Genomic DNA, 20449 nt, shown 5'->3' with positions numbered 1-20449 from the left:
GAGTGCTGAAGTCTCAGCATGACAGAACCCAGTGAAACAGGAAGTTTATTACACATGCCAGTAATGGAAAACTCATTTCATCATTGCACTGGTTATATTTAAATCTTCTCTGTGCCTTTGTATTGGCTAGAATCCTTATCACACAAGTTCCTACTGCACAGGAATATTCTAGTTTTTTAAGATTATTCATCGAGCAGTATAGTGCACCATGAATCACTGTCACACAAAAAGAAATTCGAGATTGTGTTACTAGGTTACGACATGATAGTATGCTTTAAATACTATATTGCTATTGACATAGATAATAGACACTGAAAGGAAAAGTCACAGGGCACCAATGTTGTGGAAGGATGACGATCTGAGTCACAGCACCAATGTTAGGGGAAGGATGAAGAGAGTGGGGGGCATATGGCCCATGAAGGTGCGGCGAGGCCTGAGGGCAAGGGAGATGCCTCTGAGGGGCCCATGTTGGGAATCCCTTCCCTGAGGGACCAGCCACACAATGGTATAGTACAGAATAGAGTTTATTCAGGTCATGGGAGAGTTAAGAGGGTGGTAGAGGCAGAGAGAGAGAGAGAGAGAGAGAGAGAGAGAGAGAGAGAGAGAGAGAGAGAGAGAGAGAGAAGTAGAGGAGTAGAGGCCAGCCATGAGCACGTGGGACAGAGGGGGGGAGGGAAAGGGGAGAGCAAGGCTGCCAGAGCACAAGGGCAAGAGAGGCCAAGAGAGAGAGGAGGGGTCAAGCAGCTCCTTTTATAGTGTCAGGTCACTGGGGCGGAGCATACCTGGCCACTGCTGGGTAATTGATGGGTGGGGTATACCTGGCTGTTGCTAAGTAACTGAGGGGTGGGGTTTACAGAATCCCAACAGACACTAGGCACCAGATTGCCAGACTATTTTCAGATCTCTGATATAATTTTATGTCCAAGTGTTTGTAAGTGGTATTTGCTTTGCAGGTTTTGTTCATGTTTCCATGTTACCAGCTGCTAAGGACTGGCCTCAGTTTGGGAAAAGGTTTTTGGGGAACAGATGTTTGGGAGCAGTAGAAGAAATGGCTCAGAGTCAATGATGAATCCAAGTTAACAGCTCTGCTGTCTGCTTGAGATAGCTCCGTAGACAGCTTTCTAGATAGTTCATGGGTTTTCCAGGCAAAGTCAGAAAACCTGCTGGAAGAATTCTGAAAGAGCTATGATAGATCTCTGGGAAGCTCTTAGGTATCTTTGGACAGAAAACCTGCTGGACAAAATTCTAAAAGAGCTCTATTAGCCATCTGAATAGTTGAGCTCCTTTAGACCAAACTCCAGTCTTTCATTTGCCTATCAATTCAACTATTTACTCCCTGTTTCCTTTAGATTATCTCACAAATCATCCTTTTATGACCTTAGCCCCTTGATTCTGAGAAAAGACAGTTGGTGCATATTTTAATATAGCAAATCCTATGCAGTTTTTTGGGCATAGCATTTGTGGTTGCCAAAGCTAGACATAGAGCTGTTTAATGTGACAGACTTAGCTTTCTGTTTTCCAACTCCTATACTGTCATGGAACTTCTTGAGTTCAGAGATCTACTTGTCTTTCTAAGCATAAGCAATAAGCTTAGCTAGGTGGGATCCTGCCCCCTCTCTCACTTCCTGGTACTTCTTTATTGAAATGTGAGTCTTCTTTTTAACTATTTCTTTCCCGTTACTGACTTATTAGTGAAGCTGTTTGTTCATTTAGGTCTATGAAGAGCCTCATACAATTCATATTGCATTCTTATATTTTGTATAGTTGAGAAATACTGTTTATATATTTTCCAATTCATGCTTTCAGAATTCCTTCTCAAAGCCTTAAGGGCTGACCTGAAGGTTACAGCATTACCATTTTGCTGAGGGACAACAGGCACATTCTTTCTTCCCAGACTCCTGCTGTTTGTAATTATCATGGAGTCATTAACCTTGGGAGGGAGAGCATTCTCTGCATCAAGAAAAAATATGTACATTGCTATGGAAACAGTCTTTACAGCTATAGCAAGCATCTGCACTTGAGAAGACCCACACTCTGCTGGCTCTGCTCCAGTGGTGGGAAGTGTGTCCTGTCCCTTCTACAGTCATGATGGACCTGGCAAACACCTGATCAGTGATAGGTATTTACTTATCTTTCCCTTATCTAGCTCTATTACCTGTCCCCTAACAGCATTCGTCTCAAGTTCAACTTGACTTAGATGTCCACTCCCCCTGCAGTCTTGCTTTAGGGCATCAGCCTTCAATGCCAATAGAAGCAAATCGCAACTCAAGATGGTATTATTTGGAAGTATTACATACATTTATTTATGATGTTCACAGATAATTCCCATTCAAGACTACATTAACCCAACTAATAAGAGAATGACTGTGCAGATCTATATTGAAAAGAATTGCAGCTATATAAATAAGTATATGAATTTATAGTGACTAATTTCATGGGAAAGAAATTTACTAATTTTTGTTTTGCTGTTTTTTTGTTTTGATCCAGTAAGCTGTTATGCAGGTGCTGTTTCATCTCCCTAAGTTGTGCTACCTTTCCATTCTTCTCCTGTCAGGGAGAAGTGCTTAAGGCAGGATCCCTGGTCCACTTATTTTGTTGGTATAATTTGACAACTGATATCTCCTCTTTTCTGTTCCTTTTGCCAAGCATTATTCTAACATAATTAATTAGCTACACTTTTCTTGTATTTTTTTTAAGATTTATTTATTTTGTATATGTGAGTACACTATTGCTCTCTTCAGACACCAGAAGAGGGTATCAGATCCCATTACAGGTGGTTGTGAGCCAACATGTGGTTGCTGGGAATTGAACTCAGGACCTCCGGAAGAGCAGTCTTAACCACTGAGCCATCTCTCCAGCCCCTTTTCTTGTATATTAAAGACTGATTAAATTGTAAAGCCCTTCTCTATCTACATCAAAGAATCAGCCATCTTAAAAAGAAAAAAAGAATCTCTGTTTGGGTTTTTAAATAGTCATTTGCTAAGTGATGTGCTAAGGTTATTTCTCAGTTGGGCATGAGTAAATGAGTCATTGAACTTTTACATGTTAATTTAGTGACCATATTAACATGCAGATACAGCCTCATACAGTACTGTCTTTACTTTTTCTTTTCCCTTGTTATTGTTGTGAATTGCTTTATTCAGTTGATTTCTCAGTCAAGTCTCAGATTTTCTTGTACAGCTGTGTGTGTAGGGGGTTGATTTTGATTGTGTCATAAGTTTTGAACTGATAATATATTTAAAAACTAGAGGCAAAATTTGCATGTTTTGCATTTTTCTACCACATTATAGTGTAAGTTTCATTTTCCGACCTATTCTTTGCCAGGTAGAAAAGAAGTAACTGAATGCTAAATGGGATGATTTAATAGCAAAGAACTCTTGGAGCTAAATGCACTTGGGAATAACAACTCACAGGTTCAGAGTCCTTTATTAGACAGAACAGAACTCTAGTGGCTCCTCTGGGCCTTGCCAGATGTCTCGTCACACTTATTCATCTCCCTCAGTAAGATTCTCATAGAGCTTTAACACTGCTGGTACACATATTTAAAAGTATTTTTTCTATGGCTTCGGGATATACAACTATGTTAATATTTTAATGGATTTTATACTTGTTGAAGAAGTATAATTACATTTTTAGTTGGTTATACTTTTATAGGTTGGTGTGTTAATTTCTCTACTTCTGAACGAAATTACCTCAAGAAAACTAGTTGGTTTCTATAGTAACATTTGAAAGCTACTGTGTTATTTTATAGATGTTTCTTCCCCTTTACATTTTGAAGTCTTCTTTAGGATAACCCTTTGATAATGAAATTAAATATACACAATAATTTATAGGTATCACCATAATATTCTAAAGTGTAACTAATGCTGTAATTGTTTCCTTTTCTTTCTTTAGGCTCCAGTACCTCTCTACACATATACACCGCTGAATCTACTTAAGGAAGGTACAATTGCCAATGTCTATGGTGTTGTGAAATTCTTTAAGCCTCCGTATGTCAGCAGAGGAACTGGTAGGTATCAATGGGTGTGGTTTTTCATGATCAAGAACTACTTTATTGATCACAGATCAAGCTCAATCCTGATTTTTAATTGCCAAACTATAGTGATGAATGTACTTTGTCCACAATTTGTGACGTGAATGTGGTCTTCAGATTCCAGGATCTTATTTAAAAGCCTAAGGATACAGTGTTTTTAAAAGATTCTAAATGATGTAAAAGCACATGAACATCTGGCACAGAAATTAAAAGCAAATGGAAGAGAAAATCTAGCTGTCATACTTGTTGATGGATGTGCTGAGTCTAATCTGATAAAGTGTGCTGGGAGAAGATGTGAGGGTAGAGTTTCTAAGTAACTGAAGCTCAATCTCTGTAAGCTTAGAATAGACTGCTGCTATTTTAAAGTATGCTACGTGAGCCCATGGCAACCTCAAAGAAAATTACCTGTGAGAAATATACAAATAATATAGAAAAATCACAGTGTGTCATTATGAAAGGTCAGTGTAGAATATGTAGAAGAAATTACCACAATTTCGCCAACTTCACAGATGCAACTCTCACAGCTGACACAATGCTCGCCACTGAGGACAGAGCTTGTCCTCAGAAATAAAAGTGTGCAAGTGGGGCCTGGTTTTGGCGCTGTGTGTATCAGCGTTACAAGTGTAGCCAAGACAGTTGTAGGCTGGAGGGAAAGGAAGGCCAGCAAGGAAAGAAGAGATGAAATTAGCTGTAAAGGACATTATCCTGTAAGTAGAAAACCAAATGCTTCACAAAGGGATTTCTCTGCGAACTTATAAATGAGTTCAATAAAGTTACAAAGTCAGACATGATATTGTATAACCATACCAGTGATGGATAGTTTCCAAGGGTAACAGAGAGAAAGCGTAGATTCAGGTTAGAACTCCCAAACACAAAGAAAATGTCAATATGTGACGTGGAACTGAAGCTTTTAGAATACAGCATTGAGAGCTTCTCTTCCCTTGCGGTAGACATGATGCCTCTTATATGACAACAGTGTAATCCAGCACAAGAACAGGCACACGGGAAAGCATAAGCTGTAGGCTCCCAACTCAAGAACGGAACGGGCCAGTGCAACATAATACAGTATAGAGTGGGAGACACTAATGCATCATTCATCTCTTCAGAGGCTCATCCCAAATATCTCAGGAGCTCTCGTGTCCCAGCAGGAAGAAATAAAATAAAAACATGCGTATTCATAAGCTAGGTCAAGGATGTAGATAGACAGTTATTGAGTGAGAGAGAGAGAGCACAGTCAAGCAGCCACTAAGAACAAAACGTGGCATTAGCGAGAAAGAAAGCAGAACCATCCACAACTGTCACCTGTTAAGGTGGCCACTAACAAAACACCAAAGACAGACGCTGGTGTGGTTAGGAAGAGAGTGGACTGTTACCCCTGTTGTACTAAAATTATGCAACCCTCATGAGATAAATTTTCTGCAAAGATGAAATGCCTTAAGATCCAACAGTTACTTGTCTGTTGTGAGTAACACTGCAGTGAACAGTAAGAAATCAAGTAGTACTTTATGATCCTGATTCAAGTTTTCTAGATCATAAAGTACTACTTGATTTTTTTACTGTTCACTGCAGTGTTACAGCAGACAAGTTATACAGTTGGGCAAATTGCCCATTAAGGGATGATGAGAAGAAAATCGCATATCCTTGCAATGGAGTATTGCTGAGTTTAGGAAGAAGGAAGTGTGTTATCTGGTGCAATGAAAGAACCTTAACCCTAGTCTTCAGCTGAAGTACGCCAAGAAGGGGCCAGATACCATGTACCATTTCTGTAGCCCTGTATACAATTGCCATGTATCAGAGTGGAAAGCAAAGTGGCTGTTGCTAGAAGCTAAAGTAAGTAGGAAATTGATATTTGCTCTTTAGTGACTATAAATCTTCAGTTTTACGCAAGGTAAAAAAAAAAAAAAAAGAAGAAGAGGGTGTAGGGATAATTGTACTTGTATAGTACGTTGTGCTCTATACTAAAATTTTGTTTAATTGATAGACCTTGTTTTATCCTCTTGCCCCCATCAATCAAAAAAGAGTATTTGATGAAATTAGAAGATTGAAACTTAAACGATGTCAGTTTTTACCTATTTTTATAGTTTTTAAAGAAAATTAAGAAGGTATAATCCATACGTTGTATGATAATGTAATTCTCTAAACAAATTTACAAAAAGGTATACTAGAAACCATTAGTTCAGTGTTTTTTTACAAGATAATGAAAAGCAAAGACTACACTTTATCTTAATATAATGCAATCATAGTAAATTGATCATTTATTAGTGTATTTCATCCATTATAAAACATTAGTTTATTAGTAACTGTATTAATATTTTTAAGTACAAAGAATACTCAAGAGTATTTTTTATTTTTAATAGGAACATGTTAAAAGAACAAAGCAGTAGGTTTTGTTGATAAAAAAAATATTGTTTACATATTGCATCCTGTGTCATGTTAGGAGCACAGATATGGTCTCTTGGAGTTTCTGTTTCAAGTATTCATGAACAAATATATGCAAGTTGTATTATAGAGCAGTTAGCTGAAGGTGAGCTCTTGAGTAGGCCTAATAGAAAAACAATCTCAGTTTTATACTGTCCTAATGTACACAGTATTAGGACTAGGATCTGGAGATAATTATGAAGTAGACTGGGCTAGAAGTATAACCTGAAGGAATCATTTATGAAGTCTTCATAACATTGTTTGTTTAAAGGACAGTGAAAGAAACTGAAAGATTAATCTTGATCTAAATATGGATTTCTTAAGGTTTTTCATTCTAAATTGACCTCGCCTGAGCCTTCATCCCTCCTCTGTCAGCATGCCCTTAGATGCTTTCACAGTGGTGGCCATGACCTGGCTCCATTCTGTGCCTGAATTTCATGTCACAATGAGCATTGTGACCCTCTTCCTTACTGTCAGTCTTAGTGTTGGAGCCTGGCCTGCCGAGCTCCTCCATCTAACTTGATAGAAGAGACAATTTTAAAACTTTGCATTTGACATGTCATTTCATACCATTGAAAGTTTTAAAATAACATGATCAGAAAATGCATCATTTTCAGAAGGAATTAAGAATGGCAATATAAAATTAAAATGTCATTTAAAAACACTGGCAGTATGTATTTAGTTACTAGGTAGTAAATCATTCTTCTGATCATTCTACTAAATCATGAATAAAAAGGAATGCCATGGGGAGATGTAATTACTTGGTATGTATGCTTATGCCTCAAATTTCTATCAGATATGTGTAGTTGATACAATGCACTAGTAAAAAATTCATGACTAGTAATGAAACATCTGTTATTATGGAGATAATATATTTGTGTTTCTTCTGAGATACCAAATTAAAGTGAATGCCATCAATTTAATTCTGAACAGTCATTGAGATTTTAAAATACATTTTTCAGGCATAGCATATCTTTACTCCAGCAAGATAGGCAGTGAAGCCTAAAACCTTCCATCCTGTCGTTTTAGTTACGGTCACATTTATATTTCTGTTGACAGAACTCACCCTTCAACAGGATGAGGTGCAGCAACAGAAGTCAGGCAGATCACGCTGATGTTTGTGTTCAGCAAAGGGTCAACTCAGTGTCAGCGCAGCTTCAGTAACGTCTAGATGTATATATGACTATGTAGGTAGGGGGCTCATATTTGAAATTTTCATAGTGTTATATATCTATATAGATCACCAAGTAAAACTTTGTTAAATTTATTTTATAAATGTTAAATTTACTGTAGAGATGGAAGGCGCAGTTCGGCTTCTTTACTAGATTAAAGGCTTTTTGTTGCATCCTGAATATTGGAGAGTATATGTGGTCTGTAGGGTGCTATTATTTCTGATCACAGTCGTTATGTGGTAGTGAATGCTCTATTTCCTGAGCTTTATATTAAGTCATGGAAGTGTAATGCTTATTCCTTTACAAGTCAGTCAGTGCTGTTATGAGAAGAACATACACTATTAAAATTACTAACTTCACCACTGATACTTTTAGAATCCTTGTATATGTATGTTGTTCATGTGTGTTCCCTTTCATCTCTGTGAGCGAATGCATGAGGAGACCAGTGGACAACCTGTGGTCGTGTTCCATGAGACCCGTCTACCCACTCATTTTTGTTTGGTTTGAAGCCTGGCTGTGCAGATTCAGGTGCCTCCTCATCAGTCTCCTCAGCACAGGATTATAAACACCGCTCACTACACCTGTTCTAGTTTGTTTTTTAAATTGGTTATTTATTTATTTCCATTTCAAATGTTAATGTCTTTCCTGGTTTCCCCTCTGAAGTCTCCCTGTTGTCTCCCTCCTTACCCTGCTGCTATGACAGTGCTCCCCCTCCCCCACCCATTCCCACCTCACTGCCCTAGCATTCCTCTACACTGGGGCATCAAGTCTTCATAGGACCAAGGACCTCCCCTCCCATTGATTCCAGATAAGTCCCTTTCAGCTCCTTCAGACCTTCCCCTAACTCCTCCATTGGGGTCCCTGTGGTCAGTAAGATGGTTGGCTTCGAGCCATTTGTTATCAGGAAGGCTCTGGCAGAGCCTCTCAGGAGACAGGCCTATGGGGCTCCTGTCACTTTCCTGTCAGGAAGTGTCTGGGTTTGGTGACTGATGGATCCCCAGGTGGGGCGGTCTCTGGATGGGCTTTCCTTCAGTCTCTGCTCCACTCTTTTTCCCTGTATTTCCCTTTTTAAACTGGGTTCTGGAAGCCAACGGAGCCCTCACGTTTACTTACTCAGCAAGAACTTTACTGATGGAGCTATCTCCCTAGCCCTCTGTGTGATTCTTTAAGATGCCATTGTTATTAAGCACTGTGGCTTTTGTGGGGTTTGGGGGTGGATAGCAGTGATTCCCTCTGATAGCTCTATGGTTCTGCTTTTTAAATATAGATTTTAAATTTGAATGCTTTCGTATCCTTGTGATGCGGTTTCTCGGTGAAACGGGCACTGGCTTTCCTTTCTTCAGGGTCTACTATGAACTGCCATGTGTTTCTCAGTGATGGCACCTCTCTGAGGCACTTGACTGTCTGACTGTCCGTAATGGAAGCCATCAAAGCTGTAGCTGGCTGTTCATCACTTCCCTGGTTAAAGATAGAGAATGTTGACCTAACTGTGTCCACGACAACTCCATTTATAAATATCCCGCTCATTTCTACCAGGAGGATAGACATAGGGGGTGAAACTGTTGACCTTTGTATTTGCTGATTTTTATATCCATGAATGATTTCAAATGGAGTTTGATGATTATATCTGGATTTTGGTATATAGTATGACAATTAGCCTTTTATAATTTCCAGTAGCTAATTGTTAACTGTAAAATTCTGACTAAAAACCTGTTACATGTTTTTACTCATTCATATTCAATGAATGAATTGAATAGCAATAAAAAAGAGATAGTATTATAGATAAAAGGAAATGAAAAGCATTTGCAAAGGCATCTCTTATGGATTATGTATTTTATGTATGCATGCTTCTTTGATTAAAGACCTCCTTAGGTAAGCTACATTTTTTTTCCCCTTACAATAAAACTCCAAGGCAATTTACACTTAGTCATGCTAGGGAAATTGGGTGAATTGCTCAAGATTGCAAAATAAAGAGCTTAATTTATCATCTGTTATCTTTTCAGATTTATGTCAATTTATGCAAATATTTCCAATGTATAAAACTAGTTAAATACCTTCTCATCAGTTTGAATCTGAAATATTCCTGAAGTATTTAAGCATATGCATGTGTGTTTACATACATGCATACTTGTACTATGCTCTTTTGTATAAAGGATGATATGATATCCTTAGATATTCTTTCTGCTCCTCTTTCACTACCAATGCCAGGTATCAAGGTAACAGACTATTGAATATCTTTAATTTTGTGTTTTCATTTGGGAAGATTGCAAAACAACATGAGGGTCAAAAATATATTTATTATTCTATCTAATAATTTTGTTTTATTTTGTTTGTTGGATCACTTCCTTGGAGCAATTATCAAAGCCTGTTGTGGCAGGCTCATTGCTGTTTTTACCTGGTACACTTAGTCTTGAGTTAGAATTGAGACATTATATATTTCCAATCCTTGATTATTCTTTTATTCTACTGGGATTGCTTTATTCTGTTTGACTGTAATGGCTATTCCTGGTTGTCAAGTTGACTCTGTCTGGAATGAACCACAATCCAGAATGGGAAGGCTCACTTGTGATCCAGATCTTGAGACTGGGAGAAAGAAGATTCTGACTTGGATCTTGGCCTGGAGATCTTATGAATCCCAGTAGACTAAGGCAAGGAGATCTCCGAGTTCAAGGTCATTTGGGACAAACAAATCTCAGATCCAGGTGTGGTGTGCACACCTTTCCTCTGGGACACTCCTTCTGCTGGAGACCTACCAAGGGACACTGGGAGAAGGAAGATTTCCTCTTCTTTGCCACACATTTACTTGCCAGCACATCTGTTTGGATCTACTAGCCTTGTGGGACCGAGCAACTACTAGATCCTTGGACTTCCTATTCATAGCTGACTATTGTTGGGGAGTTGGATTGCAGTCTGTAAGTCATCAACAGATTCCCTTACTATATAGAGACTACCATAAGTTCTGTGACTCTAGAGAGCCCTGATAAATACATTGACATTTTAATATATTTTTTGAGTAAGGAAAAACTGTATAAATGGTTATGTTCTATGCTCAGTTCTTCTAGAAACTTCCTTTATATCTATAGTGAATTTCCTTTTTCAGGTTAGCTGCTAATTTAAAACAACTAAATGAGCAAGTTCCTTTGACATCAGAGGATTTGTCCTTTCAGAGTTGTGTGCCAGTTCTGACCCAGTTGGCACTTTGGGTAGAATATTTTTAGGCAGTAGATTTTTTTTTTTTTTTTTTTTTTTTTTTTGTTAAGACAGTGACAAAACACCAGTATTAAAGCCACCTGGGTAGAAAAGTGTTTGTTTGGCTTCCACAGCACTATTCATTATCGAACGAAGTCAGGACAGGAACTAAAATAGGGAAGGAACCTGGAGGCAGGAGCTGATGCAGAGAACATGAGGGTGCTGCTTACGGGCTCACTCCGCATGGCCCATCAGCTTGGGTATGAATCATAGCTATTGCAGTTTAGTTTTATAAGGATGAATCAATAGTCTGATAATGTTCTTGGATTCTGAGTTTATAGGTAAGACTTTGTTGTAATTCTTCTGTAGCAGACTGTTTCCTGCTATAACACTGAGATGCAGCATAATTCACCTGGCTAGAAAAGCTCTGGAGCCCCCTCGTTGGTTTAAGCTTAGTGAGATAGACTAAGTGTCAACTTTCTCACCTTCAGTGTGCTTTGGCTTAGACACCTTACCTAATGTGCTTGAGACATTGGCAGTTTTCAAAGTAAGAGGCATAAGAAAAATTCAGGAGATTTCTGCAATTACGTATGTATCTGTATATATTGCTTAGCATGCTCCCTTCTACATAATGAGGCCTTGATAATTGTTAACCACTAAGTGATAGCAGGTTTTGTCTTTTAGAGCCCTGGTTATATGATATGTTGCTGAACATAAATGATTTGTTTTCATATTTGAAAAGTAGCAAATACTCAAAATTCTGTATTTTGAAATATTGTCAACTAAGGTATTTTATGTTTTACTAGTTTTTATTTGACTCTCTAAATTAACAGTACCTAGTTTGCCTTTATAATCAGTCTAACTCTGGGCAAATTAGTGGCTGAAATCCAATGCACTTCCTTTCCTGTTGTCTGGTATTTTAAACTTTGACTAGTTTCAAGTTTGTAAATCAGCAACCTTGTTTTTGTTACTTCTCCTAAACTTTGCTTGCTTAATTCTTTTTTCAGGTTTCTATCCCCAGTAAATGTCAGTCACACACATCATTAGTTCTGTTCTTATCACGATGAGTCATTACCTATGCAGAGAGTATGAACTTTGCCAGTATCAAGTTTGAGGAATGAACCCTGACTCCCAAGAAAACCCATCAGCATGTGGAACATTTAAACTTTGGGGAATGAGGGACAGTTCAGTCCTTATTTAGTGTCTTCCTTAAGTGACAAAAAAGTATTAGGTTCACTTAGACTATTTTTAGAAATACGACTGGAATTTGTGAAGCAAATCTATGCACTTATCATTTTTAAATAATAAATACTGGCCACCATAACGGAGTTTTCAGCACTGGAAGAAATTTAAATTTCAGATAGACTTATATAAACTATGCAAGGACATAAATATTTAAGGTTCATAAAATGCATTGTATTCTGACCATCATTTCAGAATTAAGGAAATATCACATGCCTGTGAATTATTACTTATCAATATGTATGTTCAGAGATAGAAGTATGTTACCATGTTTTGTTTTACTTAAGCATATGGAAGGCATGGCAGGTCTTTTTCTTTTCTCCATGCTGGCTAAAAGTCATAGGTAGTTGTAGATACAAAAGAGAAACTAGAAATTATGTGAAAGTTAGGAACCAAGATGTATGTTGTGCTCTGCAGATATGGTCTTTAATTGAAGTACAAACATTTTGAGATTTCAGGCTTCTCCGCCAAGTCTGTTGCTGCTAGAGTGTTTCTTTCTGATATAAATCTATCCCACCTTATAGGCATCTGTTTACAAACCTCTGAGCATACAAATAGAGACTCCCTGTGACTTAGACATTCCCTAATGTGTTCCCCAGTCCTATAGCAGACTGCCTCTAGCAGCTTGTTTTTCCTCTATTCCCTGGGGACTCTACAGATTCTCTTTCCAGATCCAGTTATCTTTCCTCCTGTGAATTTCCACAAGACCCCCCTTCTAGACCATCTTTATTCATGTCAGCTTCCAAAACCTAGAAAGAAGTTCTGTCTTGGACCCACAGCTGCCACACCTTGGAAGGACTCAGTACTCCATACCATGTAGCCCATAACCTGTACATTTTTCTGAGACCCAGAGAAGGCAACTGAAACCAAGGAATGGAAAATCCACCCAACACAGATAAGGCCTTGTAATCTACAGTGCCTCAAATTGTAAGCATCCCAAACCTAGATGCTTAGACACCAGCATAAAACATAGGACAATATATATTCCTAGAGCCTAACAGCTCTAGTACAGTAACCCCGAGTATTTCAACATGGGTGAAGAAAAAGGCAAGGCCTTTATGAAAATGTTCAAGGACCTTAAAGAGAATAGCAGTTAAGCAGTTTAATGAAAATTATGAAAACACAAACATTGGAATAAAATGAAGAAAAAAGTTCAAAACATGAAAGTGGAAATTGAACCACTAAAGAAAGCACCAAACTAGAAATAACTAAGTTAGGGAGCTAAATAAAATGTCAGAGGCAGTCTTCAACTGCAGAATACAGAAGAGAAAAGAGATTGTATCAGGCATTGAAGATAGAAGAAATGGATACCTTGGTCAAAGAAATTTAAATTTAAAAAAATCTAAGCACAAAACATCAAAGAAATCTGAGACACTATGGAAAGAGTAAATCTAAGAATAACAGGAATGGAGGAAGGAGAAGAAAGACAAGTAAAATGTACAGAAAGTATTTTCAACAAAATTGAAGGTGAAATTCTCCCTAAGTTAAAGAAGGAGATGTCTGTCAAGGCAGAAGAAGCATACTGAATACCTGACAGACTGGCCAAGAAAAGAAAGTTACCACCACACAAAAATCAAATGTAAATTTAAAGAAAAAATAAAAATTTAAAAGCAACAGAGGAAAAAATAACCAGTAGCATACTAAAACAGATCTATTAGATTAACAGATAGATGTTTCACAAACTTAAACACCACAGATGTCAGCCCAGGTTCCTATAACCAGCAGAAGTTTCAAGCACTAGATGGAGAAAGACAGTCCAGGTCAACACAAAACTAAGCAACACCAGTCTACAAATCCAGCTCCACAGAAGACCCTAGAAGGAGAACTTTAACCTGGGAAGTTAACGACATGTAAGAAAACACAGGAAATAAATAATCCCAGACTAGTGAATCAAAGGGACTGGAGGAAAGTCACATCATAGCAAAATAATGGGAATCAGCAAATATTGCATTGATAACTCAAGATCAATGACCTCACTAAAAAGACATCGTCTAGCAAAATAGATTAGAAAACAGAATTTATCTTGCTGCATGTAAGAAACACCGTAAAGATACACATTACCTGAGTGAATAAAAAATACTCCAAGCTAAGGAATAAGAAGCAAACCAGTGTAGCCATCTTAATAGTTGACAAAATAGTCTTCAAAACACAACTAATCAGAAGAGACTGTAAAGGACACTTTATATTCAGCAAAGGGAAAATCCACCAAGTATGTGTATATACACAGGACACCCAGTTTCATAAAAGACACTCCTACACTGACATCACTTACCTCTTGTGAGTATGCAGACCATCCAGGGCAAAACTAAACAGAAATGCTGACCTAAATGACTCCATAAGCCAAATGGATCTAGCAGATAGTTACAGAACATTTATCCCAAACACAAAAGATTAAAACTCATCAGCTCATGGAACTTTTTCTAAAATTGACAACATACTTGAACACAATGCAAGTTTGACCAAAAAAAAAAAAAAAAAAAAAAAAAATCAAGTAACAGTACATCTTGTCAGACTACTAAGGATTATAGTTGGATATCAACAACAGAAATTTTCTAAACACAAGAAGCTGCACAACTCAGTAATGAATGAAGAATAGACACAAGGAAATTTAAAATATTTAAGAGTTGTGAAAGTTAAAAGCATGTCCGACCGTATGGGATAAAAGGAAGGCAGTTTCAGAAGAGGAGCTCATAGACTTAGGCGTTGGTTCTCAACCTTCCCAATACGGTGACCTGTAATACAGTTCCTGCTGTTGTGGTGACCCCAGCTCTAAAATTATTTCATTGCTACTTCATAGCTATAGTTTTGCAACTGTTATGAATCGTAATGTAAACATCTGATGTGCAGAATGTTTTCTATGCAGCCTTATGAAAGGGCTGTTAGATTCCTAAAGGAGTCCTTACTCACTGTTAAGAACTAATGGACTAAGTGGTAAGTGCTTACTTACGTAAAAAGATTGGAGAGCTTACTTAATGTCACACCTGAAAGCTCTAAAATGAAAAAGAAAGGGGGTGGGGAAGGAAGGAAAGGGCAAAAGTCCCCAAAGCAGTAGCCAGCAAGAAAGTTAAACTCAGGGCTGAAATCAGTAAAATAGAAACAATGAAACAAAAGTTGCTTCTTTTAGAAAAATCAATAGTATGGAGAAATCCTTAGCCAAAATAACTTAACCAAGGAGGAGGAAATAAGTACACAGTTAAAACCTGCGCTCCATCAACTGCAAAATCTAAGAGGGAATGATTTGCTTGCTGTATACCACATTCCAAAGTTATGTCGAGATCAGATAGATTATTTAAGGATACCTAATGAAATGGAAGCTGTCATTCAATCAAATGTCCATGCCACATGATTTCAGGGAAGAATTCTGAGGTATTTAAAGAAAAATTAAGGCCAGTACTCCTAAAATTATTCACCAAGAAACAAACCAAAAGAACACTTTCCAGTTGGTTTTACAAGACTGTAATTAACCTGATACATAAATCACACAAAGACTCAACAAAAAAAGAATTAAGAGACCAGTTTTGTTTATGAACATAGATACAGTAATTCTCAATATAATCCTTCTAGTCTGGATCCAAGAATACATTAGGAAAAAAATTCTACCATGGCTAAGTAGGCTTCATTCCAGAGATTAAGGAATAGTTTAATATAAGTACATCAGTAAGTGTAATAATCCACTCTATAAACAAAGCACACGATTGTGTTCTTGCTTGCAAAAAAGTCCTTTGACCAAACCATTCCTGATAAACATGTAGAGAGACTAGGAGGAATACAAGGAACATAACATTATACATAATAAAGGCCATCTCCAAACACTAAATGGAGAGGAATTCAAAGCATTGTCACTAAAATCAGGAACAAGACTGGACCAGTCATTGGTTGGCCACTTCCACCCATCACATTTTATAGGCAGGACAAATTGCTAAGTCCATGATTTGTGACTGGGTTGGTCTCCCAATCCTTCGACTAGAAGCCTTGTCTGGTTACAGAAGATGAGTGGTTCAGGCTCGATCTCACTGGGAGTCTTGGCTAGAGTCACCCTCATAGATGTATGGGAAGTTCTGTTACACTAGGTCATTAGGCGTCCAGCCTCTCCCAGTTCCTATTGTCTCAGAACTCTCCCTTCAGCCTCCCCCTGCTGATCTCTCCTGTTCCCATGCCCTCCTGTTCTCAGCCCACCATTCGGTTTCTACTTCCCCTCATCATCAGTACAATTATATTATTTTACAGTTATTTTTGTTTACTAGAATATATTTGTCTTTCATGACCTATACTTTAACAATAAACATCTTTCTTCTCCAGAAAAATAATACGTATTAATTATTTTTGTTTCATTAAATATCTTAAGGTTAAATCTTGGGGATCACTTTTTCAGTTTAATTTTACAAGTCTACTGAAAACCAAAAAATGTCTTTATCTCATTTTTTTTGTAAAAGTCTTAAAAAACAGAAATGAGTAATGTTCTACTTTTATCAGATGCATTGAAATACTTGAATTTTTTGTTAAATATTTTTTGTTTCCCAGATTATTGCTCAGTTGTAACAATTGTGGACCAGACAAATGTGAAGTTAACATGCATGCTCTTTAGTGGAAACTATGAAGCCCTTCCGATCATTTATAAAATTGGAGACATAGTTCGCTTCCACAGGCTAAAGGTATGATTCATCCTTTCTGCAACCTACATTATTAGACAGGAAGTCTGCATTGTTCACTAATAGCAGCTAGTATTAATTATATGGCTTCCCTGTTAAAAGTGATACTAAGCATACAAAGAGATAAGAAATGAAATAGAATCAGGCTTCTTTAGTAGCTAGATTCCTCTTCATTTAAATAAATTGCATGTCCTCTTTCCTCAGATATATATTAGAAGCCATGATTCTGACTGGTTCCAGTGTGTGCTGTTATTTCCAGATATGGTTGATGGTCTCAAGTTTGCAAATTTAATTTGCAAAGGATAGGATGCATCCTTCTAACTTACCTTATCTAATTAGATTAATTTTATCTAAGATGGGGTTTTTAGTTTGTTGTTCTGACTAGCTTCAGATTCCTGAAGTACAAGTTGTATAATTCTGGTCAGCTGAGGAAGGGAAGACTGAAACTCCTCCCAGCTAAAAGAACGTGGCTCTCTCTGAGAGAAAAATGTATGCAGTTGTACCCGGCAGTCTGCTGAGCTTAGGGGCATTTTGCCCCCAAATACGACTGAAAAGTGAGCTCTACAGGCCAGGAAGATCACTTAAGGACTGGAAGGATCTCTGTGTTAGGAGAACCGAAGGTGCATAGGAAACAGACATAGCAGTGAAGATGCTGGAGGCCTAGTGGTCAAGGATAACTGATGCTCCACCTCTTTAACACTGTCTTGTTCTTTGTTATTACTGTGACAAAACCCCAACAGGCACGGCATATAAAAAGGCAGCTCATCTGGGCCCAGTCATTAGTAGAGAGGCTGGCAGCAGTGTCTCAGCCGCCTGCCAGAAGAAGAAGCCCAAGAGAACAAGTCTAGACCTAGAGGCGCTGGGTGCCTAATACTGACACCAAGGCCTGTGCTCCATAGTCAACACAGCCAGTGCTGCACACGAGTCTTTGGTGAGCCTGTCACACTGACCGCAGCTAGGCCTGTTACACGTCTGCTAAGACCCCAAAGCCTTACCTTATCTCAGGAAGGGCATCCTTCTAGGAGAAGCCTTCTTATACACTGTCAAAAACTACAAGTCCTAGGCCAGACTACAGGGTGGGTCCCACTAAAGTAGAGGGCTTGGGGGACACCCTGTGCTTTCTTCAGATCATCCTTAAGAGAGTATAAATGCAGTCTGTTGTCATTTAGGTGCTCAGCTAGCAACTTGCCAAAAGGAGCAGAACTCTGCCCTGAGGAGGAGGCAGCCATCAGAATCTGTGAGGTGTTGCTCTGTAGTCCCTAGTCATCAAGGACAGAATGCATGCTATGAGTGTAGAAGCTTACTACCAAGAGGAAGAAGAAGAAAGTTTCTAGAATCTAAGTGGACTTTTCATACAAATTCCACCGTGACCCAGACATAGAGTTTATTAAGCAGTTTTATAGTAGATATTTTAAGTTTTTTTTTTAAATTAAAGTATGTTCACCACATTTAAATGTTAAACAAGTAAAAATAAATCAGCAGTCAAAACAGAGAAATAGAAACTGAACAAGAAACAAAAGAGAAGTACAGTACCTAAAAGGAACAACAAATGAAAAGCCTGTTGTACACATTACTATGAATTACTTATTGACACTGCCAGGTATAAAGACACATTAGACAAAAGTAAATAGACCACAGTGACCTTTGCAGCAATATCTAATAATGTAACGTGCAGCTTAAAGTTCAGGAGAAAAAAAAAAAAGGGGGAATATATGTAAGACAGTAAGACAAATCTAAAAAAGTGAATGGGTTGGGAAAGCATTGAAAATCAGCACAGACAAACTTAAAATCAGCTGGGACAGAATTAGCACATTCCATATAGACAATAGCGATGAGCTTTGATAAAAATTGATGTACCTCGAATTTTATATTTAGCTGAACTATAGCATGGGCCCTTTCCAACTAAAAACTGGTTAAGAAGTTGCAAAACTATTTGACTGTGAGTAAATATGAGTGCTTTTGACTTATCTTAATAATTTCTCCAAGACATAAATGACTTTAGCATAAACAGCCGTATTGCCCACTAACAGTAATACAAGGGACAGATGGCATGGTTAAGCAGAGTCACGCCACTGAGGGGTTAGGGTTGTGGGGTGCAGAGTGTGTAGCGGAGGTGGATTTAAAGCCGTAGTGATTCTCTGCACACCATGATACATACAGTCCACTTATACCCAAGAAGTAAATGAAGCATCAAGAATTCCATAAGGTGGGGGAAAAGAACAGTAGGAAACAAAGTTCTAAACCCAAGAGTGAGGAACAGAAGTAAACAGTGAGGTGATAGAGGGTTCCTGCCCACATTTCTACACAGCTCAAATACTGCTGGGAATATAAGTTAAATGATATACAGCTTAAGTACTACTGAGTGCAAGCACGAGGAAGTATTTCATGTGAACAAGTGAGTCATGAACAGTATCAACACTACATATTTGATAGGAGCACACTTGTGAAGGATCCCACAGACTTCCACAGTGACAGTCCTCAGAGCAGGCTCAGCATATTCAGTCATAAGAATGCCTTAGCTTCTGCTGTGTGCGTTACTCCACACAGGTGTGTCTTTTGGATTTCCCTATGCCACATAAATAGCTATCACATTATTTCTTCACCTTATTAAAAATTAGGGTTAATAAAAACTTATAAAAATGCAAGTTTAATAGTACTTAGATACTATTTTTCTAAAGCATAAATTTTTCTTAATGTTTTACATTTTGCATAGTTGTATATTTTGACATATTATCAATTGATTGTGTTGTTTTGTGAGCTAATTCAATTAATAAAAAATAGTTACTCTGCTACTTATACTAGAAAAATGTAGAATTTCTGGTGTTTCTGTTTCCTGAGTTTTATTTATTTTCTACTCTGTTCCACTTTCTTAGATCCAGGTATATAAAAACGAGCTTCAGGGAATCAACAGCTCTGGTTTCGCATCTCTGACGTTTGAAGGGACTTTAGGGACACCTGTCATAGCACGTACTTCAAGCAAAGCTTTTAGCTTCACTTCTGAGGATCAAAAACTGGTAGAAGCTTTGCGTGTTTGGGCGTCCAAGCACATTTCTCCTTCTTCCAGTTTAGTGCAGCTGTGTGACACTCAGCCCATGCAGTATTATGACCTGACCTGTCAGCTCCTGGGAAAAGCACAAGTGGACGGAGCAGCATTTCTTCTAAAGGTAAACTTTACAAACTGAAATCACATTTCAGTGCCACCTTACAGTGGTTAAGGAGCCTGCAGCATTCTGAGAGTGTTTGTGGACTGCTTTTCGTCTGAATTTAACTGAATGTATCGTTGTTGAGGAACCCCCCCTTCCCCTTTCCGCATATTTTTTCTGCATGTCCCTGTGCTTTTCCTTCAGAGAAAAACAGTATCCTTGAGTATGAATTTTAGAAATAGTGTAACACTCACTTCTTTTATAATAATAACCTAGAGAATAATGACACTTCTGTGTTGGGATTTCTGCTTCTTGTAAAAGTCAACTCTGTCATTGTCCATTACTTTCCTTTCTTATGACCTTCACTGCCTGGTTCATGGGAACAGACATAAAGAACCTTGAAATGTTTGTTGCTATCTTTCTCTTGTTTTTAAATCAGCCAGGAAAAAAAATGCAGTCCCACAGACACTATGTAATCCAAGGAAGATAGTAGTTTTCCTTGCTTGACCATATATTATAAAGGGTGTTTTAGCAGTTCCCCCTTGCTTGAGATCCTTGTTTAATTCTCTGTTGTCTGTTTATTTGAAGTAACTAAACAAGAAA

At 38.0% G+C, this 20449-nt stretch overlaps 1 protein-coding gene across 1 annotated transcript in view; it reads left to right on the top strand.

Moving 5' to 3' along the window:
- The window catches only part of POT1 (protection of telomeres 1), a 56024-nt gene that overhangs the window by 6438 nt on the left and 29137 nt on the right, over window positions 1-20449 (top strand). The window contains exons 3-5 of the mRNA XM_080936574.1: window positions 3895-4009; window positions 16576-16706; window positions 19577-19867. Coding sequence (XP_080792700.1) covers window positions 3895-4009; window positions 16576-16706; window positions 19577-19867 — 537 coding nt within the window. The remainder of the gene's footprint in view (window positions 1-3894; window positions 4010-16575; window positions 16707-19576; window positions 19868-20449) is intronic.

This window comes from Micromys minutus, assembly GCF_963924665.1.
Source record: "Micromys minutus genome assembly, chromosome: 23".
Taxonomy (NCBI): Eukaryota; Metazoa; Chordata; class Mammalia; order Rodentia; family Muridae; genus Micromys; species Micromys minutus.
This window is presented reverse-complemented; position numbering and strand designations above follow the sequence as displayed.